The 24,812-nt window shown below is 38.2% G+C and overlaps 1 protein-coding gene across 1 annotated transcript; it reads left to right on the top strand.

The window, feature by feature from the left end:
- Positions 1–3,052: 3,052 nt before the first annotated feature.
- LOC124135944 (mucin-5AC-like) lies at positions 3,053–23,746 on the top strand. Its single transcript, XM_046501654.2, has 11 exons — positions 3,053–3,251; positions 3,784–3,880; positions 11,460–11,639; positions 12,127–12,383; positions 13,189–13,313; positions 13,942–14,065; positions 14,474–14,659; positions 16,463–16,588; positions 18,798–18,971; positions 19,283–22,853; positions 23,349–23,746. The coding sequence occupies exons 2-11, from the start codon at positions 3,787–3,789 to the stop codon at positions 23,519–23,521; spliced, it is 5,010 nt and encodes a 1,669-aa protein (XP_046357610.2). The 5' UTR covers positions 3,053–3,251; positions 3,784–3,786; the 3' UTR covers positions 23,522–23,746.
- The last annotated feature ends 1,066 nt before the right edge of the window (positions 23,747–24,812 follow it).

Raw genomic sequence — 24,812 nt, 5'->3', positions numbered from 1 at the left:
GTACACGTATGCTTGTATATGATAGAATATTTAGATCAAAATGCGACTCCGTTATCAACAATTTGGGAATGTTTGAAATGTTACTTATTTTCAGGGGGCACGGGTTGGGACACCGTCTAAGGCCCCGCATTTTCGCTCCGCAGAGTTGCTCCCCTTGGGCACGCAAGAAACTCCTGAGTTTTAGCAAAGTTGTAAACGCATGAGACCTGCATCACTTCGGGTTTTCCTCCCACATTAAGCTGACACGCTATGATGTACCTGGGATACTATTCAAATCCAACTCACTCACTCACTCACTTATTTTCAAATTCTCGAAAAGAAATGAAATGAAATACATCTCTACGAAGGTTACGTTTTAAAACGTGAGAAATGTTTTAAACATACACGTTTTTTCACAGTTATATTTAAAGTTTACTCTCACATATTATTGACTACGCTATTATAATGTTTAGCTGAATCATTGAACTATTGACTTGCCTTTGCATGTGTTTGTGACAGGTGCCACCGGTGGGGCAGGACACGCTCACCTTTTTCGCGAACACTTGGTATCATCATTATTTGATAGTGATTCATAATAATTCATAATAACATGCATATGGAATGGATTTTGTCCATTACAGTGCAAACATGTTTTCATTAATAAACCACCTGTGTAACTAGTTGTTATGTTGTTACACGCATGGTCAACTTTTGTGAGTACATTAGGAATGACATTAACATGATTATAACATATTAATAGATCATATTGCCCATGGCTGCTGCGACTGTTTGTTTTCTAACGATACTGTCGAAACACCCATTGATTAAAATGAACCAGCAATGATTTGAACATGTCATAATTTAATTGCAATGGTGTCACAATTTCATCAGGGTTATAACTTCCAAAGCCTCAGAAAAGTTTTCAAAACGTTTTATTGAAGATTTATATGTGAAGGACATTTCCAGATTTGACGCATTGTCATTCATCTAAAATACTTGTCATATATATTGGTAATACAAAACACCAACACCAGAGAAAAAACAGTATCGATTACCCCATGAAAAAGATTACATTGTGCGTGAAAGGCAAAATAACATTGAAAATTATATGAATGGATTATTGACGATCAGTGATGATATCAGGTGTTCCCGAAAAGGGTAAGCATGTCCGGAAGAAAAATGTGCCCACTTTCTTAAACATGCCAAAATAATAATTGTACAAAAACGTACACATGTGAATGTATGTTATCTGTTATTACCGTTGACCAGAACCATGTACAGACAATCTACAGCCACATTTGCCCGCAGTGTTAGTTTTATTACAGAGGGTAATGTTTCCAGATAATGAGGTAGTATCTACAGCTACACATCTTATGCTCAATAATTTATGAACATCGACATTTTATTTGTACGACAATAAAATAAGAACCTACAAGAAATATTATTTGAAGAATGTACACCATACACCTTTGAATGGGTACAGATGTAAATTCAACGCCCGCACATCATTTGTACATAAAGGTCTAAAATTTTACACGAAATATCATTTGCTTGGGACACATGTAAGAATTTACAGCAAAACATCATTTGCTCGATGAAGGTGTAAGGATTTACAGGAAACATCATTTGCTCGAAAAGGTTTAAGAATGTACACCGAATCGTCACCCACTCGATAATACCGTTCTTGTTGCGCCTTATGCTCTCCTGAATGAATTGGACATGGATGTCCATCATTATCTAGTCCTCTTGTTCCAGAGCACACTTGATTATGTCAGGCACATGTAAATACAATTTTCAGAACTATGATCCAGATATACATGCAAACATTTTAAGGGCAATCGGGTTATTTTAGATTTTGGAATCGTCGCGATATTCATAGAATCAGGGTAGGGTATTGCTTTATTAATTACTTTAAAGTATGGGCAATTGATAAACTGTAATACTCTATGTCTATCTGTGGATATTGAAGTATCAAAAATATATTATTTTTGTTGTAAATATATTTTGAAACTTCAAAACTACTACATATTCACAATAACGGCAAGTATACTCGTACTTATGATATGGTTGCCTAAACTTGAACACAGTAGAATGAATTGTAGGTTAACGTTGATCCCAAGTAGCTATACAATTGGGATCTATACTGCTTTGTGTCATTGTACTTTTACATTAAACATATCTCTGTGTTCTGGTGGTAAGTCTTGTTTCCAGATAAGGAGAAAACGGATGTTTAAGTGTTTCAATTATCTTCTCTTCTTTCGTTGCAGTAACGTCTTTCATTCTGTTGAAATTGCTATTATTATGTGATGGGTAATACAAAATATATTTGTTGTATTTTTCTCCGGCATATGTTACATCTTCGAAGAAATACTATAAAATGAAGCTAACCCTTCGATCATAACTTGATCCGATGGCAAACTGCGTTCTCATATTATGTCATCATAACGTTGCTTTGTTTTCCATTTTCAAACGATGATCCTTCCAGAATCGGCGTTAAGCCTTAATAATATAGCCATTGTGTTATGCAATAGAGCAATCCATAATATGTGAAATTTGATTTTTGCAATACCGAATCTCTAAACCTCTAAGATCTTGACCCTTTCAACATTCACTTTGTCATTCTGTCCTGCTTGAACCTGAGCATACCCGAGAGCCAGGCTTAACACATGCTGTGGGCATTTTACGACACTGGCTTGCATTTCACCTGAAGAAGTGACTCGGGGGGAAAGTCAGACAAACCTAATTGTATTACAGAAAGCAAAGGGGCTCCTTATTTGTTGAAATGTCGCAGCTGATCCCTGGAAGATCGAAGAAAGTAAACAACGTTGACGGGGCGCGCCCTCAGCCTCCAAACGTCTCCAGCGACGGTGTTGGTTCAACACGCCATTGTTTTTTTCTGTTTAAGCGGAGCCCGGCAAATAGCGGATGTATCTTTGTGTAGTTTGGTGGAGACGCTGGACAACAATACGGGCAACTGAAACAATAACGAGGCTTGGACATGCTCAGTGCGCATCAGTTCTGTGACGTTTAAGAGGAAGATCCTTGGTGACTCTTTCAAATACATGAACTGGCACAAGCCGAGACGTGTCGAGAGCGTTGTGTTGGACGACGAGGCCATACTGTAGTGTTACATCTAGGCTTGATACATTGATTCCCTGACACCGAGTCAGATTCGCCGGAGAGATTAAGCTGACCACATCAGTAACATAGTTTCAACTCATGCACCACGATTAGGTGCCCTTTTGGAACGTTGTGATTTTCCATAACAGAGGGTATGTATTGACTATCTTATTACTTACCATTTCTATATACACTGTATTGGCTATTGTCATTTTGTATTTTGTGTTATTAACACATACAGGTAACCTCATATTCAAATTGTATTCATACGCGTTTAGGCAATTCTCGACATAAGTGCGACATGTCCAAAGTTTCAACGTGATTAGAAACAAAGTTTAAAGTTATTGCGGAAATTTTCAACATCGCAGTTTGTCATAAAAATCTGTAATATCTTCAAACTGCATTACCTCTTATGCCAGTTTGATGCATATTTTGTGTATATTTTATACTCATATGTGTATTTTATATATCGCATAAAGATTATTTCTTTTCTTATCTTTGAGTTATGTTTCTAGCATCCACATGCATGCATGTACATCTGTATTAAATTTGAATAATGTAACATTACATCGAGCGATGCCTGGAATGATCATTTCAATTATCTGCTTAATTATTAAAGGGACAAGTCATATCTATACGCATTTTACATCATTATAATACTTTGGTGTTTCTTTGACGTTGCAGGTCATGTTGACGCTCTTGTTAGTCTCGTCATTCTTAGTCACGTGTAGTGCACGTGCAGCTAACGATGTGGCCGCTCAACCCCGGAATATTGGAAGAGGTAAGTACAACAAAAATGTATTTGACGTAAAGCATTTCATTCTATGGTATTGGGATTTTCCCTGTGGGATCTTTAATATGTGACATACGATATGGTAATTAGCAGTAATTTGTGCCGTAAATATTTGATTTACATAAACCTTCATTCGGCACAATCATCGGAACATTATAAGTATCAGGGTTATCTTTCAGGGCAATTTTTCTCTTTGGAAATTGTTCATGTTCTTTATCCATTATGTTATACGTTAGCAGAACACTCAATGTCTTTCCATGTCGTGAAACATAAGAAGGCACATCCTAAGTGAGCATATAAAAATATTCAACAAAAGCCCCATGAACAATAATGTCAAACCTATTCGTCCACCTCATCAATTTCTGAAAAAAATATTGTATATGTAACGATATTGTATCAATTCAAAGTTATTGTGTAACTGTAAAGTACTTTTACAACCTTTACAACACCTTTTACAACACCTGTAGTCCTAGCATCTTCCATTCATTCATGAAGTTTATTGAAATCTTTCCAAAACATCAACCCCAAGTCAATATTAAGTCAGCGCAACTCAGGCGCCGACTTCAGTTGTCCATCTCTCGGCAAACCACAGCACACGCCGCTGGCAAACCAGGTCTTAGTTCAGCCGTCGTAAACGCATCAGTTTCTCAATAAGTGGACCTGAATAAACGCCAAAAGTGCGTGGATATAAAGATTATGTATCTGAAATGGTTCAATGAGGACGTTTGTTATTTTGGTTGCTAACCTAAACCATGCTTTGTAAAAACACTTCAAATACACTTTTTAATTACACTTTTTTACAATAGCACGGTGTTTCAATATTTAGAAGCTGTTTTGGGCGCAATCCATTTTGCTAATTTGTACAAATGATCGACCACAGTTGCTCAGGACGTATCCTGCTTCAATGCTTGTACTCCGAGTACAACATATTGACAGGTTTCAGGTTCGCAAAGACGATGACTTGCTTGGAGATACAAATGACATTCTATATACTGTCGTGGAACCGATTCAGTTTTAAGCACAATTTTAAGTTGAACTGTATCTTCATTTATAAATACTATGTGGTATGTGCTATCTATCAATTTCAACGGTCGACGACGAATTAGATATAATTATATATCATGTATTTAAGACTTAAATGGAATGGGGTATTGCAAGTTAAAGAAGTATTACCTTCCAGTAATGTTAAATATGAGTGATAAGAAATCTTACCAGACTGATTAGGATAGCATCATCTTACAACTTTTATTCTTTTGTAAAATTATTTAGCTGGGAGCGCCAATATACTATCAATATGTCATTTTAAAGAAGACACCCATTCTACACTCGATCATACCCACATTCACGGAAATAAATCTAAACGTACTTCGTGACATGAACATTTGTAAATATCAGCACACTCTTATTATCACTAAACCTGTAAAAATCCAGAAAAAATCCAAGTAAAAACAATAGCCGTTTGAGTAAAACCTCAGCTATGTTCAGTGATCGACCATGTACAATGGTGGGTCACTGCGTGTGTGTGGATTCCCTGGGGGATTTGAAAATCAATGCCATTTAAATATGAAGAAAGGTTGCCAATGCTGTTGAATTTCAGTGAACCTATTCCTCTGCGAGAAACGACGGGTTAACTGATTAAGAGATTTAAGAAACAACTGAACAAACTTTCAACACTTTTTGACGTTTTTTCCCGGGGGGTACTTCTCGGCCCCTCGGTACCTATCTCTCGAGGAATGTCTTACCCCTCGCCCAAAGCGCCGCAAGGTGTTCCGCAGAGGGACTACCTACGTCATGCGTTCTTTAACACAGTCAGTCTAGGTGTACTCTACCATAGAACATGCCAAAGTAAAGACTTGGAATTGTAGGCAGATGAGCTGTAAAGTTTAACGAGTGTTAAAACGTTTTATCTACCCGGTGATCTGAGTGCGTTATTTAAAATAACTATTGGTTGGTGCATGGCCAAAACGCCACTATGGCTGAAACATCTACATATTAGGATTTGATTTAACTTAAACGAAACAATTCATTCTGAGAGTTTATGATATTATTGTACCATGACGTAAATATGATAATGTCAATATTGTTTCAAAATCGAACGTAATGTGAAATACTTTTTTGTGTTTGCATTATTCGGACATTGAATATTAATATAAATATTTTATAACAACTTCATGCGTGAGGAAATTTCTATAACGTATCGTATATTTTCCGCATTTTATTTGAACGCGACAAAGACCCACTTATATCGATTCAAAGGGTTCTAGGGCCTTCATATTTGTATTTTTGTCACATGAAAGAAATTAAATGGCAGCAAAACAGTTCATGTATCATAAAATAAACATACGCGTAAGATATGCACCAAGCTGACACGCCATGCTATAACTGAAATACTGTTCAAAGCGGCGTTAAACCGAACTCACTCACTCTTAAACACATTCGGTATTATAATACATCACAAACTTTATTTATAATTCAGACGTATTATTATTGCATATACGAAATCCCATAATTAAATAGAACATAATAACTAGTAAGATTGTAAATTTCCCACATACTATATCGTTATTTTAACTCCAAAATCTCGTGATATGCATGAACGGAAAATTATTTATATAACTACCATCGTCATGAACAGATGCCAAACAGTTTATCGGTGTACCTGCTGAAGATGGGGGTGTGTACCGTGAGGGCATTCTGACTCACCTAAATAGCACTGTAAGTCCCAGGATGATGAAATTGTGGGACAATTCGTAGAATCCTGAAATCGATGTTGAAGTAAAGAAGACAGGGGTCTGGGGGGTTGGTTTCCGGACGGCCTGAACCCATTTACCGTGGGGTCGATTGTTCACATAATGCCTCACTTGGGCTGAACAGTTCTTAAATTTTGGTTTTAATTATCACTCTTGCCTTCAACAATGAGGGCTAAACCAACAGAATACTGTTGTGTTTTTGGTGTAGAATGAGAACAACATTGTTGTCTTATTTTCGCGAACATATGGCATTATCACTATTTGATAGTGATTCATAAACACATGTTTTATGATACAGTCGCAATCATACAATCGATTGTGCTTTATGTAGAGATTTATGATGATTATGAAAATGGTCTTGACGTTTATATTTACTGCTTCAACTTAACGATTAAATAATAATTTTTTAAATAATTTAAATAATCTTTTTTGTCAAAAGAGGAAAGATAATGTTGTTAACTGTGCTGAAATTATGTTTTAAATGAATCTGTATGGACATAAAGGTACGCTGTGTTAAGCTTCTAATGTCATAGTAAGTGATAGTTTTAATAAATGTTTCTGCAAATGAGCAAGTTACTAATGTGCCTGGTTTGGTGATACTCGTGAGCTAGGTGTGGTAAGAACGAAATAACTAAACTAGAATGTGAGAAATTAACATTGATAAATATGATAAACGTTAGAGTTCCTTCATAATTGTGTTAACAAGTTGGACATCTTGATTGAGAAAAGTAATTTCCTGTTTCCATTGTGTCTTGCCTTTTTCTTGGCGTTTCATTCCTGTAAACACAGCCAAAATCATTGTTAAATATGAACTTTAAAATAGATAAGATAATAGCCATATTCTGACACGACGACTGCAGAGATATTTCAATTATATCCACGATGTGTGATGGTACCCATTCCTCTTATTGTCGTAAATAAACACAGTATGACAAAAAAGTGGACATTATGAGACATACAATGTCATTTTTGAAATGTCAGTATACGTTCTGCTTGCTGAGCTTTGTATATTTGTCAACATCTCAACTGACATCGATAAATGAATAGTTCTGTCCGCATCTAGAAAAAGGTCAAATTTGCACTTCGGAAAAACATCAAACTATGATGTGTTTCCATACCTCTGGCATTTGGATCCTTGACACATTGCTCCCACATGCATTGGTTCCTCTTTAGTTTATTTACATTACAATAATTCCTCATACGTCAGAATAATGCTTCCCCGTGTAGATTCAAACTAAGCTAGCACTGTCCAGCACTTATCACTTCAATGCTATTTCCTCCTTCCGAAATCCTTGAAACATTATACCTCAATATCGGCCGCCGGGCTATTGACATTTCTGCTAGATTAACACAACAACAATTCAGAGTGTTTCGAACTGACATTTTCCGATAATTTTTATAGCAAATGTCCCTCCAAACACCGAGTGCAGTGTACAAAGGACTGATATGGGCCTTCGGAAACTCTTGAGGAATTTCTCTGATCGAAATGATTCTAGGTGAATACAAAGAGGACGAAGACTTGTCCATATCGTCAAGTGTGAATTCAAGTAATGCCAATATTTAGCTCCCAATTCGCATAAAGAGGATATCAAACACGATTTCATATCAAGAGGCCGCTAAATTGTGTTGTGTGGAGACACGTGATTGCGTCATTTCATGCATTTGGTAAACATTTTTCAGAAAACGTTATAAATCAAGAAAATAACAGGGTATTTATTTCGGTTTATGAGATCATTGGAGGTATCCTTATCACGTCTGACGAAGATGATATTGCAGGGATAAAAGGCATATTCTGTTTTACGTCAGGCTACTGAGATTCAGAAGGTGAATACCTGCACCGCTGCATTTGAAGTCGATTCTTTGAAATCGATTATTAAAAGCAGTTTTTTGTCAAATACGAGATTTTGTCTCTTGAGTTACAGACGATTGCTGAGGTGTGGATTAAACCGACCTTTTCCGTCAAAGATAAGCTTCATATTTCCATTCGCTGTAATCAGTAAGCATACGACTACATTCATCATCTATTTCAACATGTTATATGGTACCGGCGTATTCTTAAATGTAAATGTGTTCCTATGGAATGGAAATCGTGACAATCTTTTTTAAACTGAGAAATAAAAGGTTGAAGAAAAATTTTGACAATACGTCCTTTACGAACACCTGGTGTCATTAAGGATTTTCTGTGATCCATTCATATAATTTTCTCCGCATTTTCCCCTTTACGCCTTTACTGATTTGTCGGATAATCAAGACTGGATATTCTCTGGCGTTGACGTTATATATTTACATGAATCGCGCTCAAATGAGAAAAATGTCACACGATAGTTCCCGCGGAAATGAATATGAATTGTCACGAGAAAGTACCGGGACTGACAGCTCCAATACTAAAGACAAACGTCAATAGTAATGTGCTTGCCTGTCTTCTCCCTTCCGGGGCCAGCCAGGAAACACAAACACCTGAACCAATTTCAATAACTCAGATGATCAACACTGCTCGGAAACAGTGGACAATGACTTTGCTTCGGTATGTCGCTTGACTATTGGCCAACATTTAGTACTGGAATAATTGATCTAACTATTTATCGCTTTCCCCTTTAAGCTTTATGAAGGGATTCTTTCTTTCTCGATCTGGCGCCAAATCCAAGTTTTGATCTAGACGTAATAATGAGTCTCTAGAGGAGCCTGATAAATTGTCCCCATGTAATTATAGTAATACATAGTAATACATTACCACATATTTTACCTGTAGCTACATAATATAATTTGAGTTAGCAGACTAGCAAAGATGTTAAAAGGACTTGAATCGAGTTAGCCGTGACTACTGTTTTCCCACACACTGGTTCCCTAAAATATGACATCAAAATATAAAACTCCAGAGAATATGAAGTCTACATTATCCACAGAAACAGATTCCATTGAGGGTAAAAGGCAAAAAAGCGGTGAAAATTAAATGTATGGATCACTGAAAATTTTAAACTTTTCAGATTTTAAGAGTATTTATCGGCGTGTCTCAGGAACAACAAGAAACAGAGGCATGGCTATGAAAAATATCTTTTTGTTACAAAAAGTAATTAATTATCAAATCAAAAATTATTTATAAAGTACCTCAAAATAGAAGTTATACATTAAGGGTAACGTTTGCGAAAGAAAAATGGGAGAAATCAAAATAAAAACTACTAAATACGTAAGATAATTAGAATATACCAAATAAAGTCGATATACGTTTAGTCAGTATCTATCTTATATCATTATGACTAAAATTATAGACATTCACACTGATATTTAATGATGAAATGCAAAAACTATGAACAATGCGCATTTATTCACATTGATACTTTCATCTGATAAGATAAAGGAGAAAGGATAAAGTGTCATTTCGACCATTACGTAATACCTAACGTTCTGGTACCGTACTCATCGCTTGTCTGTAATTCGTCACAGTGATTTAAGAGTCAGGTTTGGAATTGACGATACCGGATATCACAAAGAAACGTAGATAAGAGAAAAAACATCACCAAATCTTAAAAACACATGTTTTCTGAACTTCTTTTACCAGTCTCTAACAAAGATCTTTAATTTCGACCTGTCGAGAGAAGCCACTGCAAACAAATATGGCCGCCATTTAAACAGGAAGTAAATCTAGGGGAGGGGTTTGCGTACCCACATCACACATGGCGTTTTGACTAGGAGCTCTGTCGACAAACTGTGGTTGTCCGTTTTCACCGCTGGAGTAAAGAACTTATCCATTTAGTAAATACTGTTAGGCCCCCACCAGCCAGGGCAGGCTGACAATTCGCTATCGCCTTTGATAGGCTAGCGTATTTTTCATCTTTGGAGGGTGGCTCGTCTTGTACTTACAGAACGTGCCATTATAAGATTCTGCGTTACTACGCTTCTGTTTGATAGTTTGGGAACGCCCTTTGTGTTGTTAATAAACACTTGGAGACAATAAGGAAATCATGTTTGATTTTGATTTGGAGAAATACTTCTCCTGGTAATGAAGTATGTTGGTGTCATTCTTCTGATTTAATGGGATGTCTACAGGATCAGCTATTTCGTGAGGTTTCTCATGTTCAACGTTTATTTTTGAATACAAAGCTCCACTTCTGAAACATTGGTATCATCTCAGACATTGACATACAGTGTTTAACATCAAATGGGCGTTGTATTTAAACTTTACATGATATCGTTGGAAGAATACAATCTACTTTGCTTTTGGCTGAGATAATAAATATCTTGCTTGACAACGGTATAAGGATCTATACCGAAACGTCGCACTTTACAGTATTAAAGAAGTTGTTATCCATAAAATTGTGTCTACCTTGACATAATAATAGATTTACTCTCTTTTATTTATGTGTTAACGTTTACAATGTACAGACAACATAATTTCTTTTAAAGATCAAATGTCTTTATTAAATGTGAAAACCGACATAATCATACAAACGGATGTCAAATGTTCAAATAGAATATTTGAGTATTCACATAGCAGTCTCGATAGGACGTGTTGTAAGGGGTATATTATCATCATCTGACGACAGTGTTTAATGCCAATATTGACCGTCATGCACCTTAAGGGTGTGAACTTTGTTTGAGACAACCAATATTTACATTTTCAATCGGTAATGACAACACTTGGGCTTGTTACGTAATTGTTGACTGTCCTTGGTGCATATATTTTTATACACATATAGGTTAAGATAGGATAACCATACAAGCATTCTACCTCTAGGGATGAAACTGAAAGGTCATAAAGGCATTTTATGAAATATTATTATTCAACCCGTTGGCTGACTTGTAGCTTTGTTTTTTTTCAGATCCAATGTTTAAAAGGGTGTGCTACTACACCAACTGGTCCCAATACAGAAAACAGCCGGCTCGCTTTTTCCCATTCAACATCGACCCATTTCTCTGCACACATCTGATTTTCGCTTTCGCCAAGATTGATTTCAAGGGTCAACTTGCTCCATATGAATGGAACGATATACAATATCCACGTAAGCGCGAACGTTTTGAATTAATGTATACAATCTTAAACTTCACAGTTCAATATTTTTATGTGTTTAATAGTGATTTCTAAACACATTCTCATTATATAGTAGGATTCGTACAATTACCTCTGCTTAAATATGGAAAAGGCTTTTTGATACAATACGTATCATCAATTTCAAAAATATATCTATTTCTTTTTTCTATGAATAAAATTATGTAATTTACATTTGTTTCGAAACATATCAATCCATTGCATAATTACATGGAGCCATGTGGCTAGGTTATCGTATTTTATCCTAAAATATCAAATGGATTTCAATGTAAATTTGGCACAGTGGCTCAGAACATTAACGGTCTATTACCTTCATGGGTCGGTCGGGTGGTCAAAGCGTTCGCTCGTCACGCCGAAGACCCGGGGTCGATTCCCACGCTGTCATATTGTAGGAGTAAAACTCAACCTTCTCACTCCTTATTACCACCATTGCTTTCCAGATTTATACAAACAGTTCACTGGCTTAAAGAAGAAAAACCCACATTTGAAGACCTTGTTGGCTGTCGGTGGGTGGACGCATGGTTCCAGACCTTTTACAGACATGGTAAAGACACCAGAAGGACGGAAATCCTTCATCGAACAATCTATTCAGTATCTGAGAGCCCATAACTTTGACGGAATTGATCTTGACTGGGAATACCCTGCTAACCGAGGCAGTCCTGCAGATGACAAGAAGAAATTCTCCCTACTCGTAATGGTAATTACATTTCTCACATTATATTTCCTACTACCGAAAAATGGGGCCTTGTTTCATGTTGCTTATAGAATTGTTTGCTTTCATTCGTATAAGGCGCCCCAATGTGCAGAGTTCCGCCCCTTAGGTGTGCCAGAAACCTATGATCGTAGTTTGGGTCCCGGTTCGCCATGATTAACTTTCTAGTTTTTTAGCACTATAAAAATGCACTCTTTAGTTCACGATTTCTTTTGTTCAAGTAACTAAAAATCTCTCTCATTGCTTTTGATGCTCAGTATGATATAGTTTTGTTTGAACTAATTTCTTTCACGTGACCACTGATGGCTCACAGAAGATGAGTAGCATTCCTTCTTGTTGGTATTTGTTATGCAGTTACCCGTAATTTTTTTTATTGAAACATACTATGTCTATCCAACGAGAGAAGAAAATGCCAATTATTATCTACGCAATATGTTAAACGCATTTAAGGGCTGGGAATGTATTTACCTATCTAGTTGTACATGTATATAAATAGCGTTTTACGTTCTATTTAAAGTGACGTTGCTGTGCACATTACTATTAGTCTCATTGCATTTAGTACTATGGGCCATGAGGTCAGAAATACAACAAAAAACAATTGTCAGTTTGTCATTTGATACCACAGATGTTAGAATTTGTTAGCATTAGTTTAGTTGGAATTCAGTGAGACAATTTGATTTATTCTGTCAATGTTAGTGGAATTACAAGGTGGGGTTAGTACCAGTATTAGACTTCTAAGTCTTAAGCACCGCGAACACTGCATAACACGCTTTGATCTCACTTTGTTCAGGAACTGAGAGATGCGTACGAGCAGGAAGCTGTGAGGGCGGGAAAGGAGCGTCTACTGGTGACGGCAGCAGTTGCCGGAGGAGAAAAGATTGTCAAATCAGCCTATGAGGTTCCAGTAATCAACAAGTAAGCAACCATCAACTAGTCAGTGGACATCCGCATCCATATCTAGAAACAGATATTATGCTATTTTCAAATGAACATTATCATCTGCCCGTCTATTCTGATATGATAATCACACACACAAAAGCATACTTGATATGCCGGGTGGACTGAAAACTAATGTGTTTGGATGGTTTGGCTGCTCGCCCTAACTCCTCGTCTTGTCGCGCCAACTGAAAATATTAGTCTGACTCCATACCACAGGCAGTTACATTCACGTACGTGATTTTTTTTTTATTGGGAGAGCCCCCTTTTTAATATTGACCTTCCTCTTGTAAAATAGCAAATAAGTAGTAGTAGTAGTAGTAGTAGCAGTAGTTTGTCAAGCCGTGAAGATCCGGGTTGAGAATAGGTCTTCAGCAACCCTTGCTTGCCTAAGAGGCGATTATGCTTGTCGCAAGAAGCGACTAACGGCATCGGGTGGTCAGGTTCGCTGACTTGATTGATGCATGTCATCGTATCCCAATTGCGTGGATCTATGCCCGTAATGTAAATCACTGGGTTGTCTAGAGACCGCCGTCATATAGCTGGAATATTGCCGAGCGTAGTTTGACAATTGTCGTTTTGTTTCATTACGTGTGTTATTTTGCAGATATCTTGACTTTATAAACCTAATGAGCTACGATCTAAATGGAGCCTGGAGCAAGGTGTTGGGTATCAATGCTCCCCTCTACAAATCAAACACTGTTGACCCTGCGATCAAATCGACGAGTGTGGTAAGAAGCAGCAAGCAATATGTTATATAACGTCACAGAACTGTTTTTAATCCCGCAGTCTTGTATTATCAATACGCAGTAAATTTCCATAAACGATATCGAAATAAATGACGTCAATTATAAATCACTAAGTGAATGGGAATTAGTTTCTAAAGAATTACACTTCAGTCAGCCATGTTTCGTTTCGTACGGTAAACCAAACCTTTGTCCCAATATTGATACGATGAGGTGACAGGTAGCCAGTTTATCTTAAGGTACCACAGCTTTGGCCTGAATCATCTACTCTACGAAAGGAATCAAAGATGCACCTCGCGTCATTAGGAACAATAATAACTAACGTCCGTAGCACATCACCACTCTCCACTAGTATTAGGAGAACATTTAGAAACATTCTTTATTTAAACCTAGGATGAAGTTGTACAGTTGTGGCTGGACCTAGGTGCCACCCGAGACAAGCTAGTGATGGGTATCCCCACCTATGGCCGTTCCTTCACGCTCTGCTCGGAGAAAGACATCAACGTTGGCGACAAGAACTGTGGAGCAGGACGCCCTTCACCCTTCACAAGAGAAAAGGGATTTGTCTCTTACTATGAGGTAAGTTTGTGATGATGTTTAAAGGGGGACTCCTCATTCTGGAACCCACTTTCAGTCTTGGTAACTGGAGCCATGTGTAAAATGAGAAATTGTTTCTGTGTTATTATGGTAATCGTCAACATTTTGTATACGATATAAGATAAACGTCAATGTTGTTGGAATTATTTGAATGGATCAGTGAAAATCAGTGATGTCACTAGGTGTTCGCGAAATGGGTAAGCATGCCCTGCTCTACCGTTAGTACCCGCCTCTGACACAATTTGCATAAGAAAGTATGTGTTGTTGCCTTACGCCGCACAGTAGTACTCCTGCTCTAGGACGGCGGCCTGTAAACAATGAAGTCTTGACCAGACAAAACACACAACGTGATGTTTGAACGGCTTGTATAAACTTTGCTGGGACTTCCAATTTGTCAGAGCGGAGTCCGCCTTTAATATGTCAAGAACTTTGCATGATGACTATTTCACTAAAATTTCGTGAATAGTTCTTATGGTGATTTTTGTATTGTTATTGTGATGGTTGGTGTAATTGTTCGTGTGTACTCTTCTTTTCTCCCAACACAGAGTGTCATTATTTACGAACATCCCATTCAGCAAAAATGTTTCAATGTTATTGTCTAACATTCATGGCAGCAACAGGTGAATCTTTATGTTTCTTCGCGTCAAGGAACAAATACAGAATACCAAAATAACCTTAGAAACATGTGGCTATCACCGCGAAGCTAGTTTAGTCCATGTATGGTGTGACATTCTGTCTTAACTCACTGGCATTTTGCATTCATTTATAACAACACAACCGGAACTGTTAACACTGACAGTATGTCACGGAGTTTAACTATTTACCTCTGTTAATACAAAACAGAATACTGTCCTCACTGCCTCCGAAATGACTCTTGAGTAGAGCAAAAAACATTTTGCCTTCAACTATGTTCTTTCAGTAAAGGTTTCACTACAAAAGGCCTTTAGTCATTATGGACTATGTTCAGAAGGAATTACTAAATGACACGTCGTTTAATGATAAGATGCGCGATGGTGTTGTGGTATATCTAGATCCAAACTGGCAATTAATTCTGAATGAAAATTGTGAGTGGTTGGTTCTACTGGTAGAGCATGACATGCTTACCAATTTCGTGAACACCTGATGTCATCACTGATTTTTACTGATTCATTCATATGATGTTTAACATGTTTTGCTCTTCCATGTCCTGTGGAATCTGTTTCAGCAGATATTTGAGGCTGATTATTCTCTTGCTTGTTGAATTCTGAATTTGGCCTGACAATTGAAGCTCGGTTACTTTCACTACTGTGCACTGAATTTTCATCAAGTCATTGAACCCATAGCTTTCTACTCTATTAAAGTGTAGAGTAAATTATTTTCATGAATGTAATAATGTTTACAAATATTAACTCGAAAATTCGCACGAAATTCTGTAAACACCCCAGATTTCTTTAAGAAAGAGTATGAAAAACATACTAAAGCCAAACATACTATATTTGGCGAGAGCGAAATTTTCACGAAATTTTCATATGGCTTTCTGCTCGGACCACCTTACTCACATTAATTACTGACATTCTTTCATCAATACTGAATCAAAGATATATGTAGGAAACTGCTTTGGTTCCCTATGCTGTTTCAACATAAGATGACAGAACTGTAGATATGAATATGTAAAATAGCCTAGAAAGTTAAGCACATGGGTTCGGCATATGAGTGTAAGACCTGGAAGTGTATTTCCCTATCACACTTGTGTTTCAATTACTCACACTGTCTGTGATTGTCCACTGATATACGTTCTTATTACAGATGTCCAAGTACCTTCAACAAGACTGGACACGGGTATGGCTAGAGGACCAGATGGTGCCGTATGCCTACAACCTCCGTCTTAAGCAATGGGTCGGCTACGATGACATTCAGAGCGTACAGCTCAAGGTACGACCCGTGCGATGATGATGTAATAAAGTTGGAGATATGGCTTTATAACCAGGGAAACCTAAGCATTATCATTATAACCAGAATGGCATTACAGTCAGGGAATTTTTGCATTGCGGAAATCCGTTCTGAGAAAGACATGGCATTTTGACCACGGAGGTCTGTATATCTAAAGATGATAGATATATAATTTCCGATTTATGTAACAGCTTTACAGTCGCTATACAATTCTCCTTTATTATTATAAACCCCTGTCATTAGAAAATTTATCTCGTGGGTTCCACTGAAGTGGTAAGCGTCTAAAACCTGCATCACTGTCGTGCCACATCAAGCCAACTCGCAGTAATACAACTAAAATACTGTGTTAAGCCCAGCTCACTCAGTTAATTACATTAGTACAATAAGTGAAGACTATGTATATTGCTGCATCCCTGAAGCCAGAAGCATATGACCCCAGTTTACCTTTGGCATATTTGTCCCTAGTGACCTGCATCACTTTGGGCTTTCTTGCTGACATGCCGTGATAAAACTGATATACTGTTCACAGCGACATTGAACCCAAAATTCTTCAGTGCAACAAGAACACACCGTTGTATCTTCACGTGAAACATCAGCTGAAAAACTACTCAAACAAATTATGATTTAGAAAAGTTATCGTTTCCCCGTCAAATAGACATAAACAGGACCGGTTTTCAAGAATCTGAATCATAGTATTCTGAATCATACATGTACATTTGACACCTACATTTAATTCATGCGAGGTGCAATGCTGGAACATGAGAACAAATTCCATTGTCATTTGACACCTTGCTTTGTACACAACAATGACGTCATGTGACGTACGTTCCATTGTTTCCGGAAAATACAAGAAATATCTGACATGGTTTTTCATAATCGTTGGTGCGCCCAGAGAAGGGGAACACATGCATTTGTTTAGACAAATCAAAAGTCAACAAAAGTCACGTTTTGGTATGGATGAAACATTTGGCAAATTCTGACCTCAAACACATGCCGATGGTCCGGCATACCTGGACTAGTGTCTGTCAACTAAAGCTACCATAACTCACATTTATTGCCTTTCAATTTTAGAAAGAAGTTTTTGTTCAATATCGGGATTGACACTGGCACGTGAGACGAAATCTGATTGATGAAATAGTTTGGAAAATTGTTACGTCAAATACAACTGATTGGCAATATGATTGTCATTTAAAAAGAACACAGGCTTCATCTGTTCCTCATTTTTAAACATGTGAATGCCTTAAGCCTGATGATAACTTTGTCTATTGTTCAATGAATTCCTTCTTTTCCTAAATCGAAATGCCTTTGGCCATTCCCTTTTACTTTAAACGTTCAAGTATGTCAACATACATACGTCTTCACCTGGCTAGAAATGTTTAAAATTTAACGGAAATATCTTACGAGATTACGGATTTTTATATTTCTTTTAAAATTCAATTCAAATGTCACAAGTCTTTTATACATAGCTTCACGTATACAATGTTCTCTTTTTAATCCATGTGTATTGTACAAGACATGTTTCAAAGTCCTATACATTTCAATCTGCTGGGCCACTTTTCTCATTGAGAGTGTTAAAACAACAGATTGTGGACAATTTTTAGATATGTACAATTTGACAACATTAACGCTACTACGTAATTGCCACATAGAGTCATCAAAGAGATTTGACAATATCTTAGAATGTTAAGATTATTTAGTAGTTTTTCCTATATATCCATGCGGTTTACCTATTCTGTTTTTTAAGTTCTTATCTTGTTCTCACGCAGGTATAACATAAAAATACTTGCCACATATTAATTTCTTGTACAAATAGTTATATGAGGAATTCTACCAAGTTGGAAGGCAACTAGATATACTGTCCAACATTTTGTCCTTAAAAAGTATTTACTCGTGAGTGTCTTTCAATGCGGCAATATTTTGTACGGCAGTAGCAACATTCAACGTGCAAGTACTGTATCATGACCGTGTTCCACTTAAATAACAGAAGGGACATTAAATTAGAAGATAAATAGTTACGTTTGTTAAGTTGTCATTCAACGACTGGTAATTCATTTGAAACCGACTCCGATACAACAATCCAGCAAACAAATTATAACTACAAAAAGCAGACTGAGTATACATGATTCACATGCTGGTGTACAGCCATTAGTTTCTTGAACTCCTGCTCGCTCACGCCATTACTTTTGTCCAGGCACAGTACATCAAGCATCGTCAGCTGGCAGGAGCTATGGTGTGGGCTGTGGACCTGGATGACTTCAGTAATCTAGCCGGACGTGGTGAAGTCTACCCACTTTCCAAGGCCATCAGAGACGTTTTGGAAGATGCTGACTATCCCGCATTCACCCCACCTCCGAAACTCGCAACGGTAAGATTATATATGTGCATATATGTAAATAAATAAATGCAATCCACAACACTACTGCCAGGGCAATATGGGCAGTTCCTACACATTCAGACACTAGTCGCACTTCCTCCATTCCAGTCGCCGGTGCTTCATGATATCTGTTTCTGATATATCTTTGTCAATAAGCTAATTACTACCGTTTTGTGCGTAATATATTTGAGATGACAGTGTGGCACCGATGCATTCTTAGAAAATGGAAAAATGTTCAATGATACGCCACTTCTCTGCTTGTATCAGTATAATGTAAAATGGTTTGTCTTTTGCATTTTCAGACAAAACAAAAGGCTAAATCGACGCAAAGACCAGGGAAGGACACTTACAAACAGGAGGAGGCCGTAACAAAGAAGAACAAAAGTTCTAAATTTAACAATTTGAATACAGTGAGAAAATCTCCCTTCAAACCCCCGCCCAGGAGGACCAGCCGAACATGGACGTCAACGACAGCAACAAGACGACCAACAACGCACTCTGTCACCATACTAAGGAGGACTACTACTAAGGCGACTCCAACGACAGTTATAACAACACCTACCTCACAGCCAACTACCACAAAACCACGACGCTCCACCCATAGAGCAGTCATATCCTCCAGAAGATCGCCATACAAGAAACCTGTGAAACTTACAAAGCTATCAACCCGTCGGCCAAGTGTTTGGCAAAGAGTAACATCAACATCGACAGTTTCTCCGAAGTTCACTTCAACAAAACGTACAAGCAGACCTTCTTCCAGACGTACTGTAAGAACGGCTAGGCCCACTAGGCCGTCATACAGACATACAAGCACACGGAAGCCATTTTACTTGCGAACCAACCCTACACGGCCAACTCAAGCTAAACGTGTGACACCATCACTGCCCCCAGTAATGTCCTCTTCACCAAAATATCCACAATGGGTTCCCGTTGTAATCACTACAAAAGGAGTAACACCCACAAAACTGCCAGCTTTAAAGAAATCATCACATGATCTGAAAATTAATGATCATAAAAACTCCCTGTTATCCAGAAAGATTACACCCAACAAGAACAGTAAGGATAAAGTTGTTCGGTTTGGACCTAAACCTTCTTATAGGAAGAGTCCTTACACTCCTCCTCCCTCCTATCTGGCAAAGCAGGCTTCTTTTCCTGGTTCAGGTGTTGACCCTTCAATTGCCACCAAAGTTTTGCAGCCAAAGTGGCCATCTAAGAAAGTCATCAACATTTTCCAAAAGTCGACAATGAAAACTTCCATTTCGAGTTTTGAAACGGTTTCCTCTCCTGAAACAACAATCGTGAATGTGAAGAGAGTCACCAAACCAACCAGAGTGAATGTTGTCAGCAAACCGTCAGCCGCTGTGTATGAGCATAACCTTTTGGAAAGTATTCAGAGCACGACTCACAGGGCCCGTTTCAGTTTCAAACCATGGACCAGATCAACAACATCATCAACAACACCATCAACAACAACCTCTACTTCTACAACTACCCCATCAACGACTACATCATCCAAGCCCACTTGGAGACCACCGTATTCATTTAAGCCCTGGAGTAAATCGACATTTAAACCAAACATTTCTACGATATCCATTCCCAACGCAAACGCTACAACTGTTGAGAATACGACTGAGACAACTGTATCAACTACAACATCTACAACTTCTTCATCAACAACTTCCACACCGTTAACAAGTACATCTACAACGCCTCCAAGCACAGTGACTTCAACCACTCTTCTTTCCACAAGTAATGTACCAAGAACATCCCGAAGGCCTCGATACTCCTTCAAACCATGGAGGCGGACTACACTCAAAGCAACTACCGCAGGAACAACAACAGTCACAGAACCAATACCTACAACCGACACAGGAATGAGAGCTGCAATGTTCAAACCAAAACTGAGTGCACCTACAATGACTTCAAGAGTGAGTACATCCCTTCCCAAATTCAGGCCTTGGACGAGAACAAGTCAATTTACAACAACACCTCAAACACCTTCATCTACGAAGGCTTTCTTCCTTTTCGCTCATCTTACAAAGAAAAGACCGGCAAGGCCAACCACAACACCTTCTAGGAAACAAACTGCTAGACCTACAACGAGAACCACAAGGCCAACTACTAAACCAACCACAAAACCAACCAAAAGGCCAACTACTAAACCCATCACAAAACCAACCACAAGACCAACTACTACCCCAACCACAAAACCAACCACAAGGCCAACAACTAAACCAAGCACAAGGCCAACTACTAAACCAACCACAAAACCAACAAGGCCAACTACTAACCCAACCACAAAACCAACCACAAGGCCAACTACTAAACAAACCACAAGGTCAACTAGTAAAACAACCAAAACACCGTCCACAAGACCAACTACTAGACCATCCACAAGACCAACTATTAAACAAACAACTAGAGCCACCATTAAACTAACGACTAGATCAACAACATCGACTACATCTCCACCCACAACATCAACCTCAACCTCAAGACCAACACTAGCATCACGTAGGATAACGCCAAGACCACGGCCTTCCACTAAGAATTCAAGACAATGGAAACAAACAGCAACACCACCGGCTATCGTCAAAATAATAAAAGAAAAGACATTCCCAATGAGACGAACAACCAAGGCTTCTAAAGTAGTGACACTACCACCCAGGAGAACTACTCCACGATTTAAAAAGAGACACCCTGAAATTAAGTTTACCAAAAGAGGACCTACACAGAATATAACATCCACCACCCCAGACCTGAGAGCTGAAGAAGATGGAGGGTTTGCAGCATCTTCATGGTCGACTGATATGCCAACAGCTCCCCCAACATCAATCGGATCTCTTAGTGTAAATCTGAAACAAAATGGCGGTGACCTCGATTCCGACTATAGACGAGCAAGGAAATATACATCTCCAAGTCCTGCTGGACCACAAAAAATATTTGCTTGGATGACAGCAAAAACAACTAAATCATTAAAGGTCATTGGAACAACCAAGAAAGCCACATCAAAGCCCGAGACCACTCCATTGACGACAACGCAATCGACGGCATCACCTACTACAACGACGCCTACTACTACAACAACCGTTTCCACTTCAACAGCTCCTACAACGACTTCAACGTCAGCTGCTACTACCAGAACTAGTACTCTAAAACGAACAACTCACAGCCTAATGGAGGCCGGGCTTGGGCTTGACCATACTCACCCAAATGTCAAATTTTCGACCCTAAGGAAGGGTCTCAGGAAAGGTCTCGTCAATAACAGACGCGGTATGCGATTCTTTAAAAGACCATTCATTAGGGTAACACCACCAAGACTTGCCACTCCTCCACCTCCAACTGATGGAGCCTATGTCCTCACTGTTCCCAAAACCAGTGACTGTGACCATAAGAATGAGGACATCAGGCAACCTGACGTGCAAGGACCATATGACAACCAGCGCAATCAGAGACCATTGATAATGAATACTGATTATATTCAACCAAGACCAAAATTGAAAAAACGCCCACACCACGGCTTCGTAGTTGAGAACCTTAAAGACAATCTCTACAGGAGGCAGGAACAAAAAAGGAATAACTATGGCCATAATTATAAGATCGCTACAAAACAGACAAGACCTCAAAGACTTTACAGCACAAATGTCAGATATCACGTCCCTTCACGAAATTCTTTTAGACAACCAAGACCACAAACTGGGTATAATATTCCATCACGGAAGGTAACACAGCCGCAGAAAAGAGTCATCGATTACAGAGTTCCTGGAGGAAAGTTCGACACAATTCAACAGAATCTGGAGATAAAAGCACAAGAAAAGAAACATATTATGGAAGCTACAGAAAAAGAAAACTTCAATAAATTTGCCATTCCAGGTGAGTAACAAAATAAATGTCCTGCCTAATTGGAAATCATGTATGCAATAGCGACATGGCTCCAACTCTTCTCATCAGACAACCAAATAATGTACCGTACATTGTGTCCAAACCCTGATTTACCCTGGTAAAGATTAGCCACCGATCAACGAGTATCCCACAAGCGTGCATATCAAAGTAATAATAACAGTTTCCTTTGACCCTTCTATTTCATATAAGTATAAGTGGAGGTTGGGTAGCCTAGTGGATAAAGCTTTCAACCTTTATTCCGAATTCCGGGTTCGATTCCCCACGTGGTTACCGGTCTCTGGTGTCCCCCGCTGTGATATTGCTGGAATATTGCTTTAAGCGGCCGGCGTGAGACCATACTCACTCATATTAGTAGAGCCTATGTCTTTAGTGTTACAGATTATTAAATATTTACATGATAAAATGCTTAATCACTTTATTAGTTTAATCTAGTACACTCATTTTGAAATTTGATTTACTTTTCAGAATTCCGATGTCCATCAGTGTTTGGAATATTCCCGGACAGAACGGACTGTCACAGTTTCTATCAGTGTGTGTGGTTTGTGCCATTTCATCATATGTGTGGTAAGGGAACTGTATGGAACGATACCATGAAAATCTGTGATTGGCCGCAGGCCGTTACCACGTGTCCAACGTGACGTCACAAGAAGGCTCACGTGAGAGCCATCTGAAAAAAGACTTTGGGCAAACTCTGGGTTTGGTAAATGTAAATAGTAACTTGTTTATACGATGATATTTTATCAAATGTTGAATATATTTTATACGTGTATATAATTTATACTGTTTTCATTACTTTTATCAGAAGAAGAATGCATTGATATTGCCATTTTTATCTTCTTGTGAATAAAATATTCTTTATACGAAATAAATGGATTTGTGTAATTGTTTGGACAAGATCCGAAAATTAGAAACACAGCCATTCTGACATCAATTCTACAACAACACCGATTATGATACATGGGCAGAAACATACATTGTAATGGTTGGTTTCATCTACGTGATGAGAATCTTGCTTCATTTTGGGGTTTCGGACCACATACAGATCCATGCTACGGCGTAAATTATCCGAAATACTGTTTAAGGCGATGTTAAACCAAATTCACTCACTAACGTTAATGCTACATAATATTTAACATATCATATACTTGCATATGTGCACGGGTTCACTTTCCTATTATGTAATTGGCAGCATACAATGTATAAGGAATATGGTGCGGAGCATTAACATGATTGAAGTGTATGACATATGACATTTGCCACGTCTTCTGCATGGAAATATATAACGACAACACCAGAGAATAACGTGTTTTCATTATCTTCCGAAACAGATTCCTTTAGAAAATAAAAAGCAAAATAGTGAAAATTATACGAATGGATCACTAAAAATCAGTGATGACACCAGGGCCCACTTGCACAAAGCGATCTTAGCGCTAAGACTATTGTAAGCCTATGTTAAAATATAGGAGTTACGATCATCTTAGCTCTAAGATCGCTTTATTCAAGTGGGCCCAGGACGTTGTCATTACAATGATGTTGTTTAGCTAGTGCGCGAAAACGTCATTATTTGTTATTTTAACCTTAAGTGGCATTTCATATGAAATTCTGACCTTGTCTGCGCGGAGTAAGGTTTAGTTCAAATAGCGTTCAGTCTGCGTTAATAACGTTCATACATTCAAGGTTGGTTGGTTGGTTTGTTGTTTAACACCGCACTCAGCAATATTTCAGCTATATGACGGCGGTCTGTAAATAATCGAGTCTGGACCAGACAATCCAGTGATTAATATCATGAGCATCGATCCACGCATTTGGGATCGATGATATATATCAACCAAGTCAGCGAGCCTAACCACCCGATCCCGTTAGTCGCCTTTTACGACAAGCATAGTCGCCTTTTACGGCTAGTATGGGATGCTGAAGACCTATTCTACC

Source organism: Haliotis rufescens, unplaced genomic scaffold (assembly GCF_023055435.1).
Source record: "Haliotis rufescens isolate VD_foot unplaced genomic scaffold, xgHalRufe1.0.p SCAF_4, whole genome shotgun sequence".
Classification (NCBI taxonomy): domain Eukaryota; kingdom Metazoa; phylum Mollusca; class Gastropoda; order Lepetellida; family Haliotidae; genus Haliotis; species Haliotis rufescens.
This window is presented reverse-complemented; position numbering and strand designations above follow the sequence as displayed.

Excerpts from the sequence above, each read along its gene's own strand:
- LOC124135944 (XM_046501654.2), top strand. The coding sequence starts at position 3,787 with ATGTTGACGCTCTTGTTAGTCTCGTCATTCTTAGTCACGTGTAGTGCA. Across the intron at positions 3,881-11,459 it reads ACCCCGGAATATTGGAAGAG|ATCCAATGTTTAAAAGGGTG; the intron begins GTAAGTACAACA and ends GTTTTTTTTCAG. Across the intron at positions 14,066-14,473 it reads CGATCAAATCGACGAGTGTG|GATGAAGTTGTACAGTTGTG; the intron begins GTAAGAAGCAGC and ends ATTTAAACCTAG.